This window comes from Rousettus aegyptiacus, unplaced genomic scaffold (assembly GCF_014176215.1).
Source record: "Rousettus aegyptiacus isolate mRouAeg1 unplaced genomic scaffold, mRouAeg1.p scaffold_m13_p_13, whole genome shotgun sequence".
Lineage (NCBI taxonomy): Eukaryota > Metazoa > Chordata > Mammalia > Chiroptera > Pteropodidae > Rousettus > Rousettus aegyptiacus.
This window is the reverse complement of record NW_023416288.1, coordinates 23,632,014-23,649,988: the sequence shown is the minus strand read 5'-3', so window position 1 is coordinate 23,649,988 and position 17,975 is coordinate 23,632,014. Positions and strand designations below refer to the sequence as shown.

Below are 17,975 nucleotides of genomic sequence, written 5' to 3'. Positions count from 1 at the left end.
CAGCCACTTGCCAGAACCACAGATTTGTTCTGGCCCAGGCAAATTAGCCACTTCTCTGCCATCTTGTAGGCTGCAACTACCCCTTCTCCAACAAGGTCTGGACCCCAGCCTGCGGGAAAGGGTCACCTTACAAGTCTGTCATTCCCTGGATATTCTCCCTCAACCCTAGGATATCCTTTAGAGATCTTTTATATCTTATAGTTACTCTTTTATCATAGCTTAATAGCTTTTTAAATTAAACTTCCCTTTTTAAATCCCTACATGGGTTCTGTCTCCTGATAGACTCCTGAAGTCATATAGATATGGGTTCAAACTTGACTGTATCAGCTTGCAGTCTTGAGAAAACTAAAATTACTTAAATGATCTAAGCCTCAGGTACTATACCTATAAAATGGGAAACTTTATCACTTGTCTTATCATAGGATTAATATTAGGATCAAATGGGATTATGATTATTAAGGCAAATGTTGGTAGTCAATGGTCTTTCCTCTTCCCTGCTCTGATCTGTAGCCTATTGTCCATTTACTCTATGCCAAGAAGATATAAAGAAACAATCAAATGAAATGGCGTAACTCAGAAAAATCAGAGTAGAGGAATAGAGGAGCCAGAAGCAGACACATTATAAAGCAGGCATATTAACCCAGTAAAGTTATGACATCAACCTTCCAGCATCTGTCTCCTTGAAAATTCCATCCTGATTAGGACAGAGTTCACAGCTGGGGGAAACACCACATTTACAGGCATCGCAAAACCAAGGTTCAGTGGAGTTTTCAGAAGCCGAACTCATAATAGAGTCACTCTCGCCATCAACTCCATAGCAACCTAAACAAATAAAAAGAAAGTATGATTAAACAATTTATGTTTTAAACACATTGACAACATCACAAAAGAAAAAAAAAAGGGAAGAGAAGTAGAGAAAAATTCTGAAAAATAGTTTAATGATACTAGCATCAAAACACAAAGATGAAATCATTTTATAAAAAATTCCTTTTCACCTACAATAATATATACAATAAAATAAATGCCTTTTAAAACAGTTCTAGACCTACTGGAAAAGCATTACAGGAGGGAGAAAATTTATAGTTCGTTAATTTTTTTAATTTTAAAAAATACTTAAATATGAGTTTCACTAAAAAAAAATAGAGTGAGTCTAGGAATTATCGATTAGTAAGTACTTATTGAACTCCTTTTGTACTGACCAGTAAAATATATATAAAAGACCACAACCATGCAAAACAAACATACAAACATAAAAAGCCTTGATTTAATTTTGGGGATGGCAGATTAATAGGCAAACTCATACAACCAAAAGTGCAAAGTAAGAATTACTAAAAGGAAAATACAGAAATATGCGGGAGTGCGCGCGCGCGCACGCACACACACACACACACATACACACAAATGGGAACAGTTTGACAGAAGAGTTTGAACAGTTTAGACTAGAGTCAGCCATGCTAAGTTCCATTCACAAATGGGCCAACTCTAGCTATATGAGATATTTGTTCTTTTTAAACATCTATGATTCTATCTTCTGTAAAAATTTATTCATAACTAAAATGAACAAAAAATTAACTCTCAAGATGGGTAGCTTCTATAGACACCCAAATATCAACCATCCCAGGATGCTAGTGACCAGGTTTATTCTAGAGGGTAGTCTTAGTGGCAAGTTCTAAGGGGCACCTACAGTAACCTCCAATAAACTGGAGACATTAGAAAAATAACTATGAGAAAACCCACATATGTAAGTGACAATCATCTCTGAAAAGTTTTCACCACTTAGTTAAGTGTGTGTGTGGGGGGGGGGAGTGTGTGTGTCCAATATAAGGTCATGTGATTATCTGAACTGGCTATACATTAAACAGACAACAGCAGCCTAACTTGGACACTGCCTTCTTACAATCACCAGACACCCAAATTAAGAATAAATAAATAAATAACTACATAAATAAGTAAATACAGACTCAAATAAATCACTCAGAAAGAAAAAGTACATACAACTAGTAAATAATCTGAGGTAACAACATTAATTTACTAGATGTCATTTAATAGGTCAACCAACAGTCATTTGTATTTTAGTCATATAATACACTCAATACAGATTATAATTAAAACAGCCTAGGAGGCAGAAAACTAAGTTGATTTGCAGCTATGACTTACATAAGCTGCCTGAAACAAATCCAATAAATATCGTCATCTTATGCTATTTAAAGGCTTTATAGTGAAACTTAACATAATGTAAAAGTCATAAAAGAGAACAAAGAAAAAGATTTTACAGGAGCTAGATAGACTATGGTATAAAAGATAAGCAAAGTAATCAAAACTCATTAATTTCTTTAATTTATTAAATTGTGGTTGGTAATCATCACCTTCATCACTTTGGTTCAGCTATACACTTTTAAAATGATAAATTACAAAATTAAAAGGAAATATAATTTTCTTCTTGGGAGCAGTTATTATTGTCACCGATAAAAGACAATTTTTTTATAAATGCAACAGTAAGCAAAAATGTTGTATTCAAAGAAAATCATAAAACAAAACAAAAAGTCAATCTCTTTTCTCAAATGGTTATGCATTAACAAGGAAAAAAGTCTATTTTCTTTAAAAAATAATGTTCCATTGAAGCCAATTCTTTCATCTGTATTCATGCAAAGAGGCAAGCAATTACCAGCATAATAAAGCCCCCAAGGGGCTATCCATTTTATTCATTCCATTCACCAAAATCGAGGTAAATCACAGCAGTTCACTTTTTTAGAATAAAGCAAAATTTCAATTCTATTTTTAAAGAAGATACTACACATATAGCAAACATCCAAAAAGAGATTTAACCACCTAGGAACAACCTCAAGAACGATTTCTGAGCTCCTCTCCTAGAAAATTTCTACTTTGTAACCTAGAAGATTAGTATTGTGCAAGCTCAAAGAATGACCAGCAAGCGGATAAGTATTTCTTCTTTAGCTTTACTGATCCTGAAAAATAACCCATACTGTGTAATCACCTTTATAGAAATTTCTCCTTGCTTTTCACTGCCACTTTTCCCATATTTCTTTGCCATACCTGTTGGGTTTACTCAGCTATAGACCAAAGTTCTAACACTTTATAACCACTCTAATCTTTTAATTAATGGCTAAATACATTTTTAAATCTTTTTCTTTCTTCCATAAGAAATGAAATTTAAATTACCATAAAATGTAAATTACCATAACTATAAGTAGACCAGGCAAAAAATGCTTCTTCAATATGATTATGGAAACAAGAGTTTTTAAATAGGTAAACATATAAAATAAAAAATTCATAGACATATAAAATCCATTTCATGTAAATTGACCATAATTTCAAATTAGTAAACAGAAAACATGTTTCTATGGCTACCTATTTAGGATTAACCTGTAAGAAACACATGCAACCCACACCAATCATATTTAAGAGAAAATAATATAAAATGTGTTTACAATTGTTTTGAATTATACAAGGGTAAGAATAGTCCAAAAAAGTGGAAATTTTCCGCATTAACTTGTCACGAGGGACCAGAACTCCAGTAGTCTCTACCCTCTAGCTATGTAACTGGACAGACTGCATCTCTGAGACTGAGTTACCTCATCTATGATATATATTTAATTGTATCTATCCTAATTATTTCTCAGTATAGAAAGGAAAAAAAAAAAGCAGGAATACAAAAGTTGCATTTAAAAACTTAAAAACGCTTTTTCTGTATTTAACATCCTAAAGTTAGACCTCTGATTACAAAATCTATTAAGATCTTAACAAGTAATATTGTTATTTATGAGTAGAAAAAGAACTTGCAACATGCATGATACCTGTCAGAAATATATCCTTAAGCATAAATGAACAAAAATGCCTTCTGATTTATAAATTCCAAATGGTTATAACTTGAACATACTTTACTACCCAGTAAACACTTACGAGGATATGTACATATACACTAAGACATAAAAATGGTCTAGGGCTAGGCTAACAGCAGAATGAAAAAATAAACTAGGAGAAAATATTTTTTAGTAGACCTGATCCGATTTAATGCATAGCAACTAAATTTAAGGTTAATTGCTGGCAAGTGCACTACCTAATGCTCTGTCATATACTCTGACACATATCTGACATTTTTCTTTAGACACAGTGCAATCAGTATATCAGGATACCTGACATCAAAGTCAGGGGTACCCTACCATTACAAGTCGGTTACAAGATTTTGTCACAAAGGTGTTTATACTAACTGACAGTATGAAACCATTTGATTTCAAAGAGAAGAGATTTATCTACATTTAGATGAAATAAATCCAATGAAAAGTAATTAGACAATCGTACATTTAAAAAACAATATTTGGAGTACTATCTTTTAGCAAAACCTCAACTTAAAAGTCTCTCTTAATTATGATTACTTAAGGAGTATGAAGGAAGAAAAGGAGGGAGAGGAGGAGGAGGAGGAGGAGGAGGAGGAGGAGGAGGAGGAGGAGGAGGAGGAGGAGGAAGAGGAGGAGGAGGAGGAGGAGGAGGAGGAGGAGGAGGAGGAGGAGGAGGAGGAGGAGGGAAGAAAAGATAAAGGAAGTACACCAAAGCACCAACTCTGGCTGTCTGGGTATTAGGACTATCAGAAATATTATTTCTACTCTTTGTTCTGTACTTCCCACATTTTATTTAACATTCCTGCATTATCTTACAATGGGTAAATAGTTTCCTCTAAAATAAAGCATTCAACGGAGTTCATGTTTAACCATGAGATGTTCAAGGGAAAGTTGCATGGCTGAATTACAATATGAAAGTGTGCCATTTAGGTACTTAAATTTTTAAAAAGCAAACAAACCATATTAACATTAGCTTCCTATTACACTTTATAAAATTTCCATTTCTCTGAATTAATTTTAGATGAAAATTCACTTGGGGGCTTAAAAAGTATTAGAGAAAGATCTACGGATGTGACAATGTAAAAATAAACATTCTAAACAATGAAAAATACCACAAAGTTAAAAGGTACAGGACTAGATTCAAAAAAAACATTTGCAAGGATAGAAAATAACTGTAACACAAACAGCAGGCAAAGGATTAACATTTTAAAAAGAATTCGAATAAGTCAATGAGAAAAAGACCAGTAAAACCTATTAATAAATGACACAGGAAATGTATACCAAGTAACAGAAAATAAAATGTAAATGGCCTATTGGGGTAAGTCATCAACAAGTCTGACCCCAGAGATGGACCTGGGCAACTGAAGGCTCCCCAGTCTCTCCCCTGTACTTGGAATATGCGCTCCACTTGCCTTCCTCAGCTAGAAGCTGCCCAAAGACACAGCCTCGAGCTAGAAATGTGCTGATGAGACTACCTGGACGGGGTATGTGACTGAACCTGTTGGGGCCTCCAGTGTACATGACTGACCCCAGTTAAGGCTTCTATATAAACTTTTAAGATTCTAGCAGGCAGGTGCGGAAAACTACTCATCTTGCGGCCACCCAAGGCAAGCCTTCCCCTGCTTCCCTCCAAGGGGAGGGAGCCACCTGGGAGTCTCTCCCATGGTTCTCCTCTTACCTCACTGCTCAGCCATGTGTTCTCCATTTCCACTGAAGTGCTAGGAATTTACTACTCTCTAGAGAGTACATCCAATCTCAGAGCTTTAAATAATGTCTGTAGAGTGATGAGTTCCAAATTTATATTTCTAGTCCCAATATCTTACCTACACTCTGGACAGTTTAAAATAAAACTTATGCTATTTACCTCAAAACTATTTCTTTCTTGGGTCACTATAATGATCTCCCTGATTCCTACCTTAGACCCCACCTCAGTCTACTCTCAAACCAACAGTCAGAGTGATCCTTCCAAAATATAAATCAAATTAGATTAATCCTCTGACCAAAACTCACGTATGTCTTCCTATATCCATCACAGTAAAAGTCTCACCTGTTTGCCCCAATCTCTACCCCACCACTAAACCAGCTGGCTCACTCAGTTTTAGCCGTACTAATCTCTGTGCCATTATACAAACACTCCAAGCATCTTCTCACTTCAAGATCTTTACACTCACTGGTCCCTCTTCCTAAAGTGCTCTTTCTAAAAACTTCTCCCTCACATACTTCAGGTAAGTGCTCGAATACTACCTTATCAGAGAGAGTTTTCCTTATCACCTTTTATAAACTTATCCACTCAACCACCCCCACTCTTAGCATTCCCAATACTCCTTGTCATGCTTTATTTTCCTCCATTGTCCAGGTCACCATGTGATACATATTTATTTATTGTTTTATTATTTCATTGCCTGTCTCTCTTACCAAACATTAAGCTTCATGAGGTCAGAAATTTCTATATCGTTCATTTTACATGCCTAAAATCTACCAAATACCTAGCACATAGAAAGTACTCAACGAATCTCAATCAAGTGATCAAAGTAACATCAACCAGCAACTGGGCAAATAAACATAATATGCTTCCAATGTGATACAATGATAACACAACATAACTTCTGTGGCATTCCTACCAAAAGCACATAACCTACCTGAACCTAATCACGAGAAAACGTAAGAAAAACCCAATATAAAGGACGTTATATAAAAAAACTGGCCTCTATTCTTCAAATTTGATCATATCATGAAACATAAAGACTCAGTATCTGTTCTAGATTAAAGGTGACTAAACATTCTGTGACATGACAACTGAATGCAGTGCATAATCCTGGATTTAATTTGCTAGAGTTTACATTATTGGGATAATTGGCATAATCCTGGATTTAATTTGCTAGAGTTTACATTATTGGGATAATTGGTAAAATGTGAATACAGTCGATAGATTGTATAACAATATTCTATCAGTGCTGATTTCCTGACTTTGATAATTATGTGGTTATGTAAGAGAATGCCCTTTTTCTTAAAAAGATACACTGCGGTATTTAGGGATAGAGGGGGTTTACTCTCATAGAGGTCAGATAAAAACTATTATATGAGAAGATAAAACAAATATAGTAAAATATTACCAACTGGGAAATCAGAGTGAAGAGTATAAAGGAATTCTTTGAATTATTCCTATAACTTTTTTGTAAGTCCAAAATTATGTCAAAATAAAAGTTTATAAGTAAAAAAAAAAAATTAAGTAACAAAAAAGGTTCAAAAATTATAATCAGAAAAAATACTTTCAATATATTACAGTGACTCTTATTTTAGATTTTAAAAGATGATCTCTATAAATTCTCCTTTCAAGTTCAAAATTAAAAATAACTATGAAATAAGAAACTAGACTTAGAGTATTTTTTAAATACTGTATGACATTCTGCTAGACTAACATACTAGACTTTTTCTACATCTAAATTTCATTTAAAAACTAGAAAATGCCATGAAAAAAAAAAAACATAACTCTGACCATCAAATAAATACTGTGGTTTTGACATAATAACATTTCTATTTTAATTTTTAAAAACATTTTGGAGGGAGGTTAAAGAGGGTGAAGGAAGTCAAATGTATGTTGATGAAAGGAGACTGAACTTTGGGTGATGAGTTCACAATGCAATATACAGAGGATGTATTATAATATGATGCACTTGAAATTTATATAATCTTATTAATGAATGTCACTCCAATAAATTTAGTTTTAAAAGTGTTTTTAAAAAAACATTTATTTTTTTAGGTGAGTCAACCCTTGGTTGACCTCACAGGTTGCAAAGACCTTGTCAATTTATAATCCCTTATTTTTTCATTTTTTACTCCTACAGCACCTGGTCTTCCTCGGTGGTTTCCCATTCAAGTACTAACCAGGCTCAACCCTGTTTAGCTTCTGAGATCAGAGGGGATCGGCCTTGTTCAGAGTAGCATGCCCGTAGATTTTAAAATTAACATAATCTGAAAAATAACACTCATCATACTTTAAGGATTCAGTATCAACTGAGACATCATGAAATATTACAGAAAAATTCTGGAATATTACAAATGTAAAAGGGTTGATTTACTTATGGAAACACTGTTAATCGGCCATTTCAAAAAAGGAGATAAAACAAAGCAAAATTACCTTCATGGACTGTAATGCCACAATTGTCACACTGAATTATTTCATCGGCATCTTCGCTATTATCTCCAAGACAAACACAGCAAATCAGAATATGGTCCATTTTTTGAGAACTCCAGTTTTGACTCTTTTCAAGAATCAGCGAGTCCTAATAGTAAAATATATCAGAAAATCACATATTTAAATTAAAAAGTAACTTTACTAAATAAAATTCTCACTTTATTTTATGCATTTCCAAAATTATGCTGCATTCCCCATTCTGTTAGTAATTTCAGAGTATGCTACATCTGGGAAGCACACCTTTGCCAAAGGACCCTATAAGGGCCCTTTTATTTTTCACTTCTCTACAAGTCCCATATTCGCTCTTCTCTAGGAAATGAAAAAGCAAGCATGCAACTAACAACTCTAAATCTGCTTTGACACTCTGAATTACAGTCTGATCTCTCAAACTAGGAGAATGGAAAAATTAACCTACAAACAATTATTAATCCAGTATAGAGGTTTAAAAAGTATAAAACATTAGACTCCTACTCTTTGGAAACTTATAATCCTGCCTAGGGAAGACAAGACACACATATATTAAACAGAAATAAATCAATTCAAGATAACATATAAGCAAATATGTACATAATAGCGTAATTACAGACTTTATAATCCTTAAGTATCTAAGGAGAATTCAGAAGTTCCAGAATCATAAACTACTGGATGGTGAATACATGAGCACCTACCTAGGTATATCTGTGTATACAGGTACAGAAAACTATCTAAAAAGGAGCCAAATTGTAAGAGAGTCAGAGCACTCTATTAGGTTTATGTCATGTCTAATGTAAAACTGTAATACAGATACCTAATTGTAACATAAAAGGAGAAATATAATTAGATAAATCTAAAGAAAAATTTCAAGTTTGCTTCTTTTAAGTTAAACCTTCTGCGTTATGAATTTAAATCTTAAATGATTTAACGAGATAATGATTCTTGTCATATTTAATAGATTGGGCTTAGCATTACATATAATAAAACATGGCACTTGGGTCTACATATTTTCAAGACCCTAACCATAATCAGAAACAAAATAGTTCCATAGTATATACTCGTTAAACATAGTTCCAAATCGTTTTTTATATCTTTATATCCTTTTAAACTGACCAGTTTCAAAAGGAACCATTTAGTCATCATTTCAATAGCAATTTGTGATGTTTGAACGACACCTGAATGTCACAATTAACACTATCAATATATTCTGTGTAATATATCTAAACTTGCAGTTGATCTGTAAAACAAATCAGAAAAGAATACAAAAGTCAACAAGAAGGTATGCCATTTCTCTTAAGAATTCCAGCACTTTTTAAAATTGTATATTTTGCTTCTCTTTGTTATAAAACTAAAGTAGTTTAAGGGCTTTGGACATGACAAGCAAATAAAAACTTCCAAAAAAGTAAGGTAACAGCATTTGACTTAAAAGTCAAACATTCTTTGGGATCTTTCTTAGCTCTCATTTAACAGCTGTTGAACCCTGAGGCTGCAGTTTTCTCATTTGTAAAATGGGGTGATAAAAATAATACCTACCTCATGAGTTGTTCTAAGAATTAACAAGATAATATATGCAAGAATGTTCCTAAGATATACTAGGTACTCAATAAATCTTCATTCCCATTCTTTCCTCTGTACTTCTTTAGGTGGTTCAAGAAAAGTAACATATTACATTGGGGAATCTTCCTTGGAATCTCAAAAGAAAAGTTATAAGCCTCAAAGGGTACAGTTACTTTAAATAATTTCCCATGGTCAATCCAGAAAAGACTTCATAAAATACCACGTATAGGTTAAAAAAAAAAAAAAAAAAAACACAGGCTAGAAAAAGACCTAATGAACAACTCTTGTTTATGGACTCTACAATATTTCTCTGGTTGAGTTACAATTAATTAGGCCTTGAAAAAAAGTTTACCTATGCGGGAAACAAGTACATTTTCTGGATCATAAAAATTAACATCAACAGGTAGCTCTAATTCCATTATTTTCTTATTTTTCCATTTTGCTAAAAAAAAAAAAAATAGTAAGGGGATAAATTATATCTCTACACCAATTTTTCTCTACACATGTTATCATTTAGAAGTAGAGAAAACAAAATTAACTGGTACTTCTGGCTCTCTGATTCTCATCATTAGAGATCTTGCTAGAAATGAAAAAGCAAAGAGAGAAATGGGGGAACTAGAGCCCTCTAATACTATCCGACCAAATGGCGGATTATGTTTCAATGGTAAAATATATATAATACATTCTCTTAAAAAATTATGCTCCCAGTTATCTTTAATAGATCAAACATGAGTTTAACACACTTATGATCAGAATATAAAAGCAAATTTAATATCAATTTTATTAGCATATTTCTGAAGCTGTATATCATTTTTCAAGTTTCTGGAGAAAATGATGAAGTTCAAGTTTTTACTACAAAATATATCATTTGAAAGTATGATTTTTACAGAAAAATAGAAATGGGGAAAATGGGTTTTTAACAGTACTAGAGTATATCACCTAGACTAATTTTAATATTAGGGAATAATTTAAAGGAATCAAATGGTAATTATAAGAATAAATGGGACACTAGAGTAATAAATTATAGTAAATTATTTCATTTTTCCCTTGGGATTGAATATTTATACTAAAAATGATAACACTGCCCAATGTTCTCCATGGGTCTAATATATATTTAATGTTCATTTATATATGCATTCCAGAGATGATTATAAATAATATACTCATAGGGATAAATTCTATTTGTTATATGTTTTTAACAGAAGTAAATTACAGCATATTTCACCTAAAACCAGAAGTAGAGGAATCCTACTGGCCTAAAGAAAAAATAAAATTAGTATACCTTGAAGTCTGACCAATGGTTCTTCATCTACATTTTTAAATAAGGTTAAATTCTCAAGAACCTCAAGTAATTTCAGACCTTAGAGCAATTTGTTTTATTTTGAAATGTGTCAAAAGGAAATTGATTAATAAGTAAGAAGCCCTAAACGCAATTGGCTATTTATAAATTTTGGCAAAATGTTTACATTTTATTTAGCAAATCAGATGACAACTGCCATTTCCTCACATGCCAAGACATCTAGTCCATATAACATAACACAGCCTTTTTATTAAAAAAAAGTTTCATCTGAAAATTTCTATTGATATAATTTTCTGTCATATATTAATTCTCATCCACGGCTCTAGTTTCAAATTTCTGAAAGTGAGAACCATTCTCTGAAAATGCTATATAGGGTCTTACCCAAATAATTCACTTTGGAAGACTAAAAGGCAAGATAACTCTAGTGATCTCAAAGCTTCAAGATAAAAGTTTGAAAAGGACACAGAACCATATTCTGAGGGGACTGTTCAAACTGCATTAAATTAAAAAAAAAATGTCATAATTGATAAAGGCAAGTTCCCATATTCAGAAAATGCAGGTTATCTAATGCTCAATTCTAGAATAGTTCTCAAGGTATAGTCTGAGAACTCTCCTTTCAAGAAGGTTCACAAGGTAAAGGCTATTTTCATAATAATACAGAGGTTATTTGCCTTTTTCACTCTTTCTCACAGGTGTAAGGTGAAGTTTTCCACAGGTAACATGACATAGAATAGCATTATCGATCTGATCACTGGTGTGCTTCCACATGTCTTTTTGTTTGTTTGTTTTTAACTTAAGTTTTAATTTGAAATGGTAAATATAGGTATAACCTATACAAATAATAATTGGGATCCTCAATAACTTTTTTAAGAATATAAAGGGGCCCTGAAACCAAATGTTTGGGAGCCACTGCTCTAGAGTAGTTCAAGGCCTGTGACATAGGTATGTTTAGGCCATTAAGAGCTAATAGTTATAAATGGCCCCTACTCAAAAAAAAAATAACAAATTCCCCTAAGAAATTTCAAAATTATTAAAGCTCTTACATATCATTTACATGATACCCAACATCATTTCCCTATAAAGCACCTGACATAGCAACCAAGAAAAAAGTTTATCTGCTTATAAAGTAAATATAATCATATAATGTATTTCTAAAGCCACATTTTTAGCTATCGCTACTACAAAGCAAATCTGAAAACTTGAAATAAAAGCAGAGAAAAATAAAACTTAAAATATAATCAAATACATATGCATTAACTAGCGAATATTTGGCAAGATATAACTACTTAAGATAACCAGGAAAGTAAGATACAAACACTGACTGTAAGACAACAGGGATTACCTTTAAGCAATCATCTTTTACAACTGAATATCTAATTCGAGTAACACTTAAATAGAACTAAAATCATCAAAAATTATTGAAGAATGCAAATAATAGTCTTGGGGAGGAAAGTTATCAAGCATTCAGGTAGAATATTATTAAGGGAAAATTACCTTATCCTACAAGTTCTTCTACATTTCTGCATAAGGTAGAGCAGAAGAAAACAATATAAATTAACAAAAGGAAATAATTTAGCTACTTAAGAAGAAACAAGGCACTTTTCCAAGAAATGCTCTGGAATCTCATTCCTTTAACTGTCAGGACTGTTAACCTAAATAAAATGTCCCCTTATTTATTAAAGTCTCTTCTGGTAAGAAAAACTAAATAGTGCATATGGCCTCTAAATGTATCATAAAAAATAGTCTACAACCTCTTAAGTAAAACGTTATGTATTACAGATTATTAACAAATGGATAATGTACATGTTTAATGAGGCAAATTTCTAAACATATGCAGGTGTTTCCCACACCTCAGCACTAATCTAATCCACAGTGATTCTATCATTAGCCAGCCTACTTTTGTGACTGTTGAGCTAATAAAAATGAAGAAAGGAAGTAATGTTGCCAAAGGTAAACTTATTCAGTAAACACAGATTGAGTACTATGTGCTATAAAATTAACTGGATACATGTCTACATCAGATATGAACAACTGGATTTTCCATACTTCTATTTCTATAAACTGGCATTGGGAATATGCAACTATCTATGCTACACTATTATAAATATTATATTATACTCCGATGACAACTTTCCCTTACCTAAATATAAGAATTAAGATAGCACTGGAGGCAAGCAATATTCTTCATATGAAAGTGGGCAAATTAGAACTGAAACATTATAATCTACAAGAGAAACTGCTGTTTCATCTCTGACATATAACCCCTCATAGACTGCTACATATTACTTGGTTAAAAAAAAAAAATCACCAAATTTTTAAGTGAAACTTACTTAAGATAATTACTGCTATATAAAACTTACAAGCAGAATATAAAAGAAAAAAAAAGCTTAAAAGAAAAAATTTTCAATCAGTTTAACCTATTTCAATGATATGAAAAAAAAAACTTGGTAAAGTGAAAAGTGAAGTTTTGCAACTGTAAACACATTAATGAAAATGACACTTAATTATTATAGTTCTACATGTGATGTAACATATACATCTACATGTGAAAAGACAACTCAATCTTGCTTTTGAAGAAAAACATATACATAAACACACAGACAAAGAAACACAAATGTATTTGACTGAAGAGTCTTGAATGTTGCATCTCGGGCCCAATGGATAAACCTAACTTTCAGCAGTAGAACTTCAAGTGGAAGAAGTGAGTCATTACTGTAGTTTTATGATAGAAATGTTTGTTTTATGATAAAAATGTTTGTTTGTTTTCATTTCTTTGTAGAGAACTTATTCACTAAATATATGTGAACACATAGTACTTATTTACTCCCACACATTTAAAGCAAAGATCTGGTGACCATTCAGATGATGGGTGCTACAACTTGTATAAAGGATTAGCCTCCAAAATGAACATCTAAAAATCTGAGACAATCATTAAGCTGCTCTAAAGTATTCTAAACGTCTAAATTTTTATGTGGATGTGGATATAACCAAGTTGAAAGAAAGGTGACCTTTTTCATAATCCACTTAGTACCACTCAGCAGTCCTATGAACAATGGGGTGAGAAGACAGAAAGGGGAAAGGAAAATCCTACCATTTCCCAAATCTACAGATAGAAAAATATCTCTCAACTATTTAGACTGTGAGCTCCTTGAGGACGGTGATTGTGAGTTCCTTGAGAACGGTGACAAATAGCAGATACTCAATAAAAGTTGGCTGACCAAATGAATAAATGTTACAGTTTAGGCACTTATTTGCTCCCATAGCTGTCTATAAATAGGATTTCAAGGAAGCCACTTAATATAACGAGTAGAATGGTTTACAGAATTCCCTTTTCCCCAGACAGACAGATATCATAAAAATTGGGTTGATCTACCTCATTACTCTTGCTTTGAGATAGTGTCAGGCTATCATTGGTCAGTTCCTCATCATCAGCACTGTTTCTGCTAAGAACTTTACTCTTCTTCTTCTTGCAACCCCCTTCACTGGCAGGACTACTATGGTCTTCATCATTGCCTTCATCATTCTCATCCTCATCACTCCCACTTCCCTCATCTTCATCATCCTCATTGTCTCCATCACTTCCTTCTTTCTGAGATGCTGATCTTCCCTTTCTCTTTACTACAGTGGGTCGCCAATCATTGTCATCTTCACTGTCATAGTCATCCATGTCATTCAGTTCTTCCATAGATACAAAATCCAAAAGTGGTCGATTTCGACGAAGATTCCACTTCTTTGGCTCGCTGACTTGTTCCTCTGTAGCAGTTGTGGTGGGGACTGAAGGAGATGTGTTAATGGCAGGACTTGTGGCTGGTGTGGTAGCAGCAGCAGAAGCAGCTACATTATCAGATACTGTAGCTTTTTCCTTCTCCTTCTCTTTCTCTTTCTCCTTCTCTTGCTCCTTCTCTTTTTCCTTTTCTTTTTCCTTGTCTTTCTCCTTTTTCTTTCTAGATCTTTCTCCATGCTCTTCTTCTTCCTTCTTTTCTATTTTAATTAACTGTTTTTCTGATGACAGTATTTCTTCCTCTGCAGAATTTTTAAGTTGTTCTTCTTTAACTTTAGTATCTTCATTCAGTTCTTCCTCTAAAATATTTTCTTCAGAATCACTACAGGAACCTTCTCCACTGTCCTTTGAGGGATCTTCACTTCCATTACCACTCCCTTCAGAATCTGTTGAAAATATGAGAAAAAAAAAACCACACATATGTATATACATACACACACACACACACAACGCTGACACGAATGAAACCACCAAAATTTGTGAATAACTTTCAAAACAATATAAACAAATTTAAGTCAAAGAATGGTAGACATTCCCAACCTAATTAAATAATAAATCAATGACACTGGTATAATGGTTTTAGTTCAATATAGCACTAATGAAGATGAAGATATGTAACTCTAAATTACTGTATGCTTTAAAAAGAGAAGCACAATTTTGTGTCCTATATATAGTTCATGCTATACTGGATACCCTAGAGGCAATTTTTTTTTCTCTAAAAGTAAATGTGATTTCTTTCAAATTGGGCACTTGACTTTAACTTAATAATAATATATTCACATCAAATTCTTTTCTTACATCTTCCTTTCATAAACTATATGGAATCATAAGCATAGAGTCATATTCGGAACAAGAAAAATCTGGTTCAAAAAACTTTGTTTCACTTATTTCATACTTTACCCAGCAAAAATGAACATAGATATTTACGACAACCAACTTGTACCACATCTCTAATATGCCAATCAATTTTCGGAGTGCTAAGTAAGTACACAGGTGTGAGGAGACAATAACAATGGCACAGAAAAATGGAAGTTGCAAGAGAAATTCTCAATTTTCCTGATTAGGATACTGTTCATATCAATAAAAGAATCACCTAAACTTTGAAAAATTCTATGAAGTAACTGCTACAGCCCCTACAATGAAATAAATATACGATTTTTTAAAAAATCCATCTTGGAAATAAGCAACCACAGTATTCATTAAAAAGGTAGGCTAAGGGTATTAAAGAGTTCAAGCAGGACTATAAGCTTTCTAGCAAAATTCTTTCATTCCTGCCTAGGGCAACACTGGCCCTCTTAGCCCAAAGCTACTCAGTAACCTTCTAATTCTCTCTTTACACCTAATCAAATAAATAAAACTCTAGAATATCTGAGGAGAGGGATAAAGAGGAGGAGAAAAAAAAAGGAGAACCGGAGAAAGTAGAAAACAAACTAATCAGAGTCAGGTCATGATCAACATCAACAGTAAAATCTGTAGGGTGATGAATTTTTTTGCACCTATACATAACCAAGGAAAGGGTAATAATAAATGGTGAAAAAAGTCCATGTTTCCACACCATTTTAATTTCTGTTAACTCAAGCAGACTTAGCTTCTGTAAGTATGGGCAGTAAATGAAAGAAAGTTGTCCGTAATTAGTACATGGTATTTAAAATATCTCAGAAACCCTTTACAAATGGCTGATTAATAAACAAACAAACAAACAAAAACAAACTAACAAATATTTAGCAGATGTTGATTGACCTTATAAAGTAAATCATTGTCAATCTCAAGATTACCATGCACAGTTTATTCAGGACTGTTGTGAAAAAATACTTTCATCCTAAACAATCTTGCACAGGACACAAGAGCAACACCATATGGGTCAACAATTCCTAATCCGGTATTTTTGGAATCAGATGTGTTTCAGAATTTAGATTTTTAAAAATTTTTTGAAAAACAGAATAGTATATGCACACTATATCACACTAACACCTCCAGTGAGGTCTATATACTATCCTATAACCAAACACATTATTTCAGTAGTAAACAGTATGAATATTTATAAGTATGATATATAAACACTACAAAGACATTCCTATCTGTTCCAGTCAGGTTTTACCATCAAATTAGTTTGTGCCAAACTTAGGAAATACCTTTGGATTTGTAAGCTTCTTAGATTTCAAAAAGTGTGGGACTCAATATCAATCACAACTAGGTGACTTTACTCCAATAGCTCTACAAATCATTAAGAAAATTATACTTTTTTTATGCCACTCACACCAATTTAGCCCAATCTACCAAGAAAAACTACCTTGGGTAAAAAATATTAATTATTTCTGGATACTTTTAGATAAGGATCTAATAAATATAAAGTTAACTAAAGACTTCTAAGACAAAAAAGGATCTGTGCACACTGAATGCAGAAAATTGGAACATCTTCCAGCAATGTCATAATCAAGACAACTAGGAGATGAAGAGGTGCTTTTTTCCCCTGAACAAACTTCTAGACACCTTCGTAGAAGTACATAAAAAGTACTCCTAATAATTTTACCAATAACATAACAGACACAAAGAATAACTGGGATACAAATGTGATTATTTGAACAAAACTGAGACCAATCCAACTTTGCTGTTACTTGGTAAATTTACATAATGTCAAGAATTTTTGAAAATTTATTTTGGTTATGGTTGCCATATCAATCAATTATTTTTCAAAGTAGAGGGAAATTGATGTCTTTTGTAATCATGCCCAAATCAAAAAATAATTTTAAAAAGATTTAAATTAAATGCTTTACATTTATTAACGTATCACTACAAGAATGTGAGATTTTTCCACAAATCTAAATCCTAGTGGCTTATCCAACCCTTCATTCTCCAAATACAACAAATTAGCGATACTTCATCTGTCAGCATCAAGAATATATCAAATTTTATTTTTCTTTGAGCTCTGAAAAATAACTTCTTCATCTGATTAGTCATGACTACTTTTTGGTGCATATGCACTTGAAGGATGAAGATAAACAGTATTTAGTTCCAAGTATAACTTGGTAACAATGACAATGAGAAAATGAAAAGTGCTTGGCTGTCTATAATTATATTTCTGTAGGCTGCAGAGAAAAATTTCCCATTATGACAAATTCAAACAATGACTCTGTGCCAAGTTCCAAATCCACTCTTATGCCCTTAAAAAAAAAAAAAAAAAAAAAAAAGGGAAAAGGAATGACTAAATAGACTAGAGAAATAAGCCAAATACTTCAAATACTGTAAAAATTTTTAAACTAGAAAAAAAATCTTTAAAATTGGAATCTTTACTTCCTTATTCAGTTAAACAAA

The 17,975-nt window shown here is 32.7% G+C and overlaps 1 protein-coding gene across 12 annotated transcripts in view; it reads right to left on the bottom strand.

The window, feature by feature from the left end:
- PHF14 (PHD finger protein 14) overlaps window positions 1-17,975 on the bottom strand; it is a 170,614-nt gene that overhangs the window by 147,384 nt on the left and 5,255 nt on the right. For all 12 annotated transcript variants that reach the window (XR_001598942.2, XR_004953898.1, XM_036230379.1 and 9 more), the window contains exons 3-5: window positions 14,256-15,049; window positions 7,996-8,140; window positions 663-822 (exon numbers count right to left, since the gene is read on the bottom strand). Coding sequence is in view for 10 of the 12 variants with exons in the window: in XM_036230379.1 (XP_036086272.1) it covers window positions 663-822; window positions 7,996-8,140; window positions 14,256-15,049 (1,099 nt within the window). In the remaining 2 variants the exon portion in view is untranslated. The remainder of the gene's footprint in view (window positions 1-662; window positions 823-7,995; window positions 8,141-14,255; window positions 15,050-17,975) is intronic.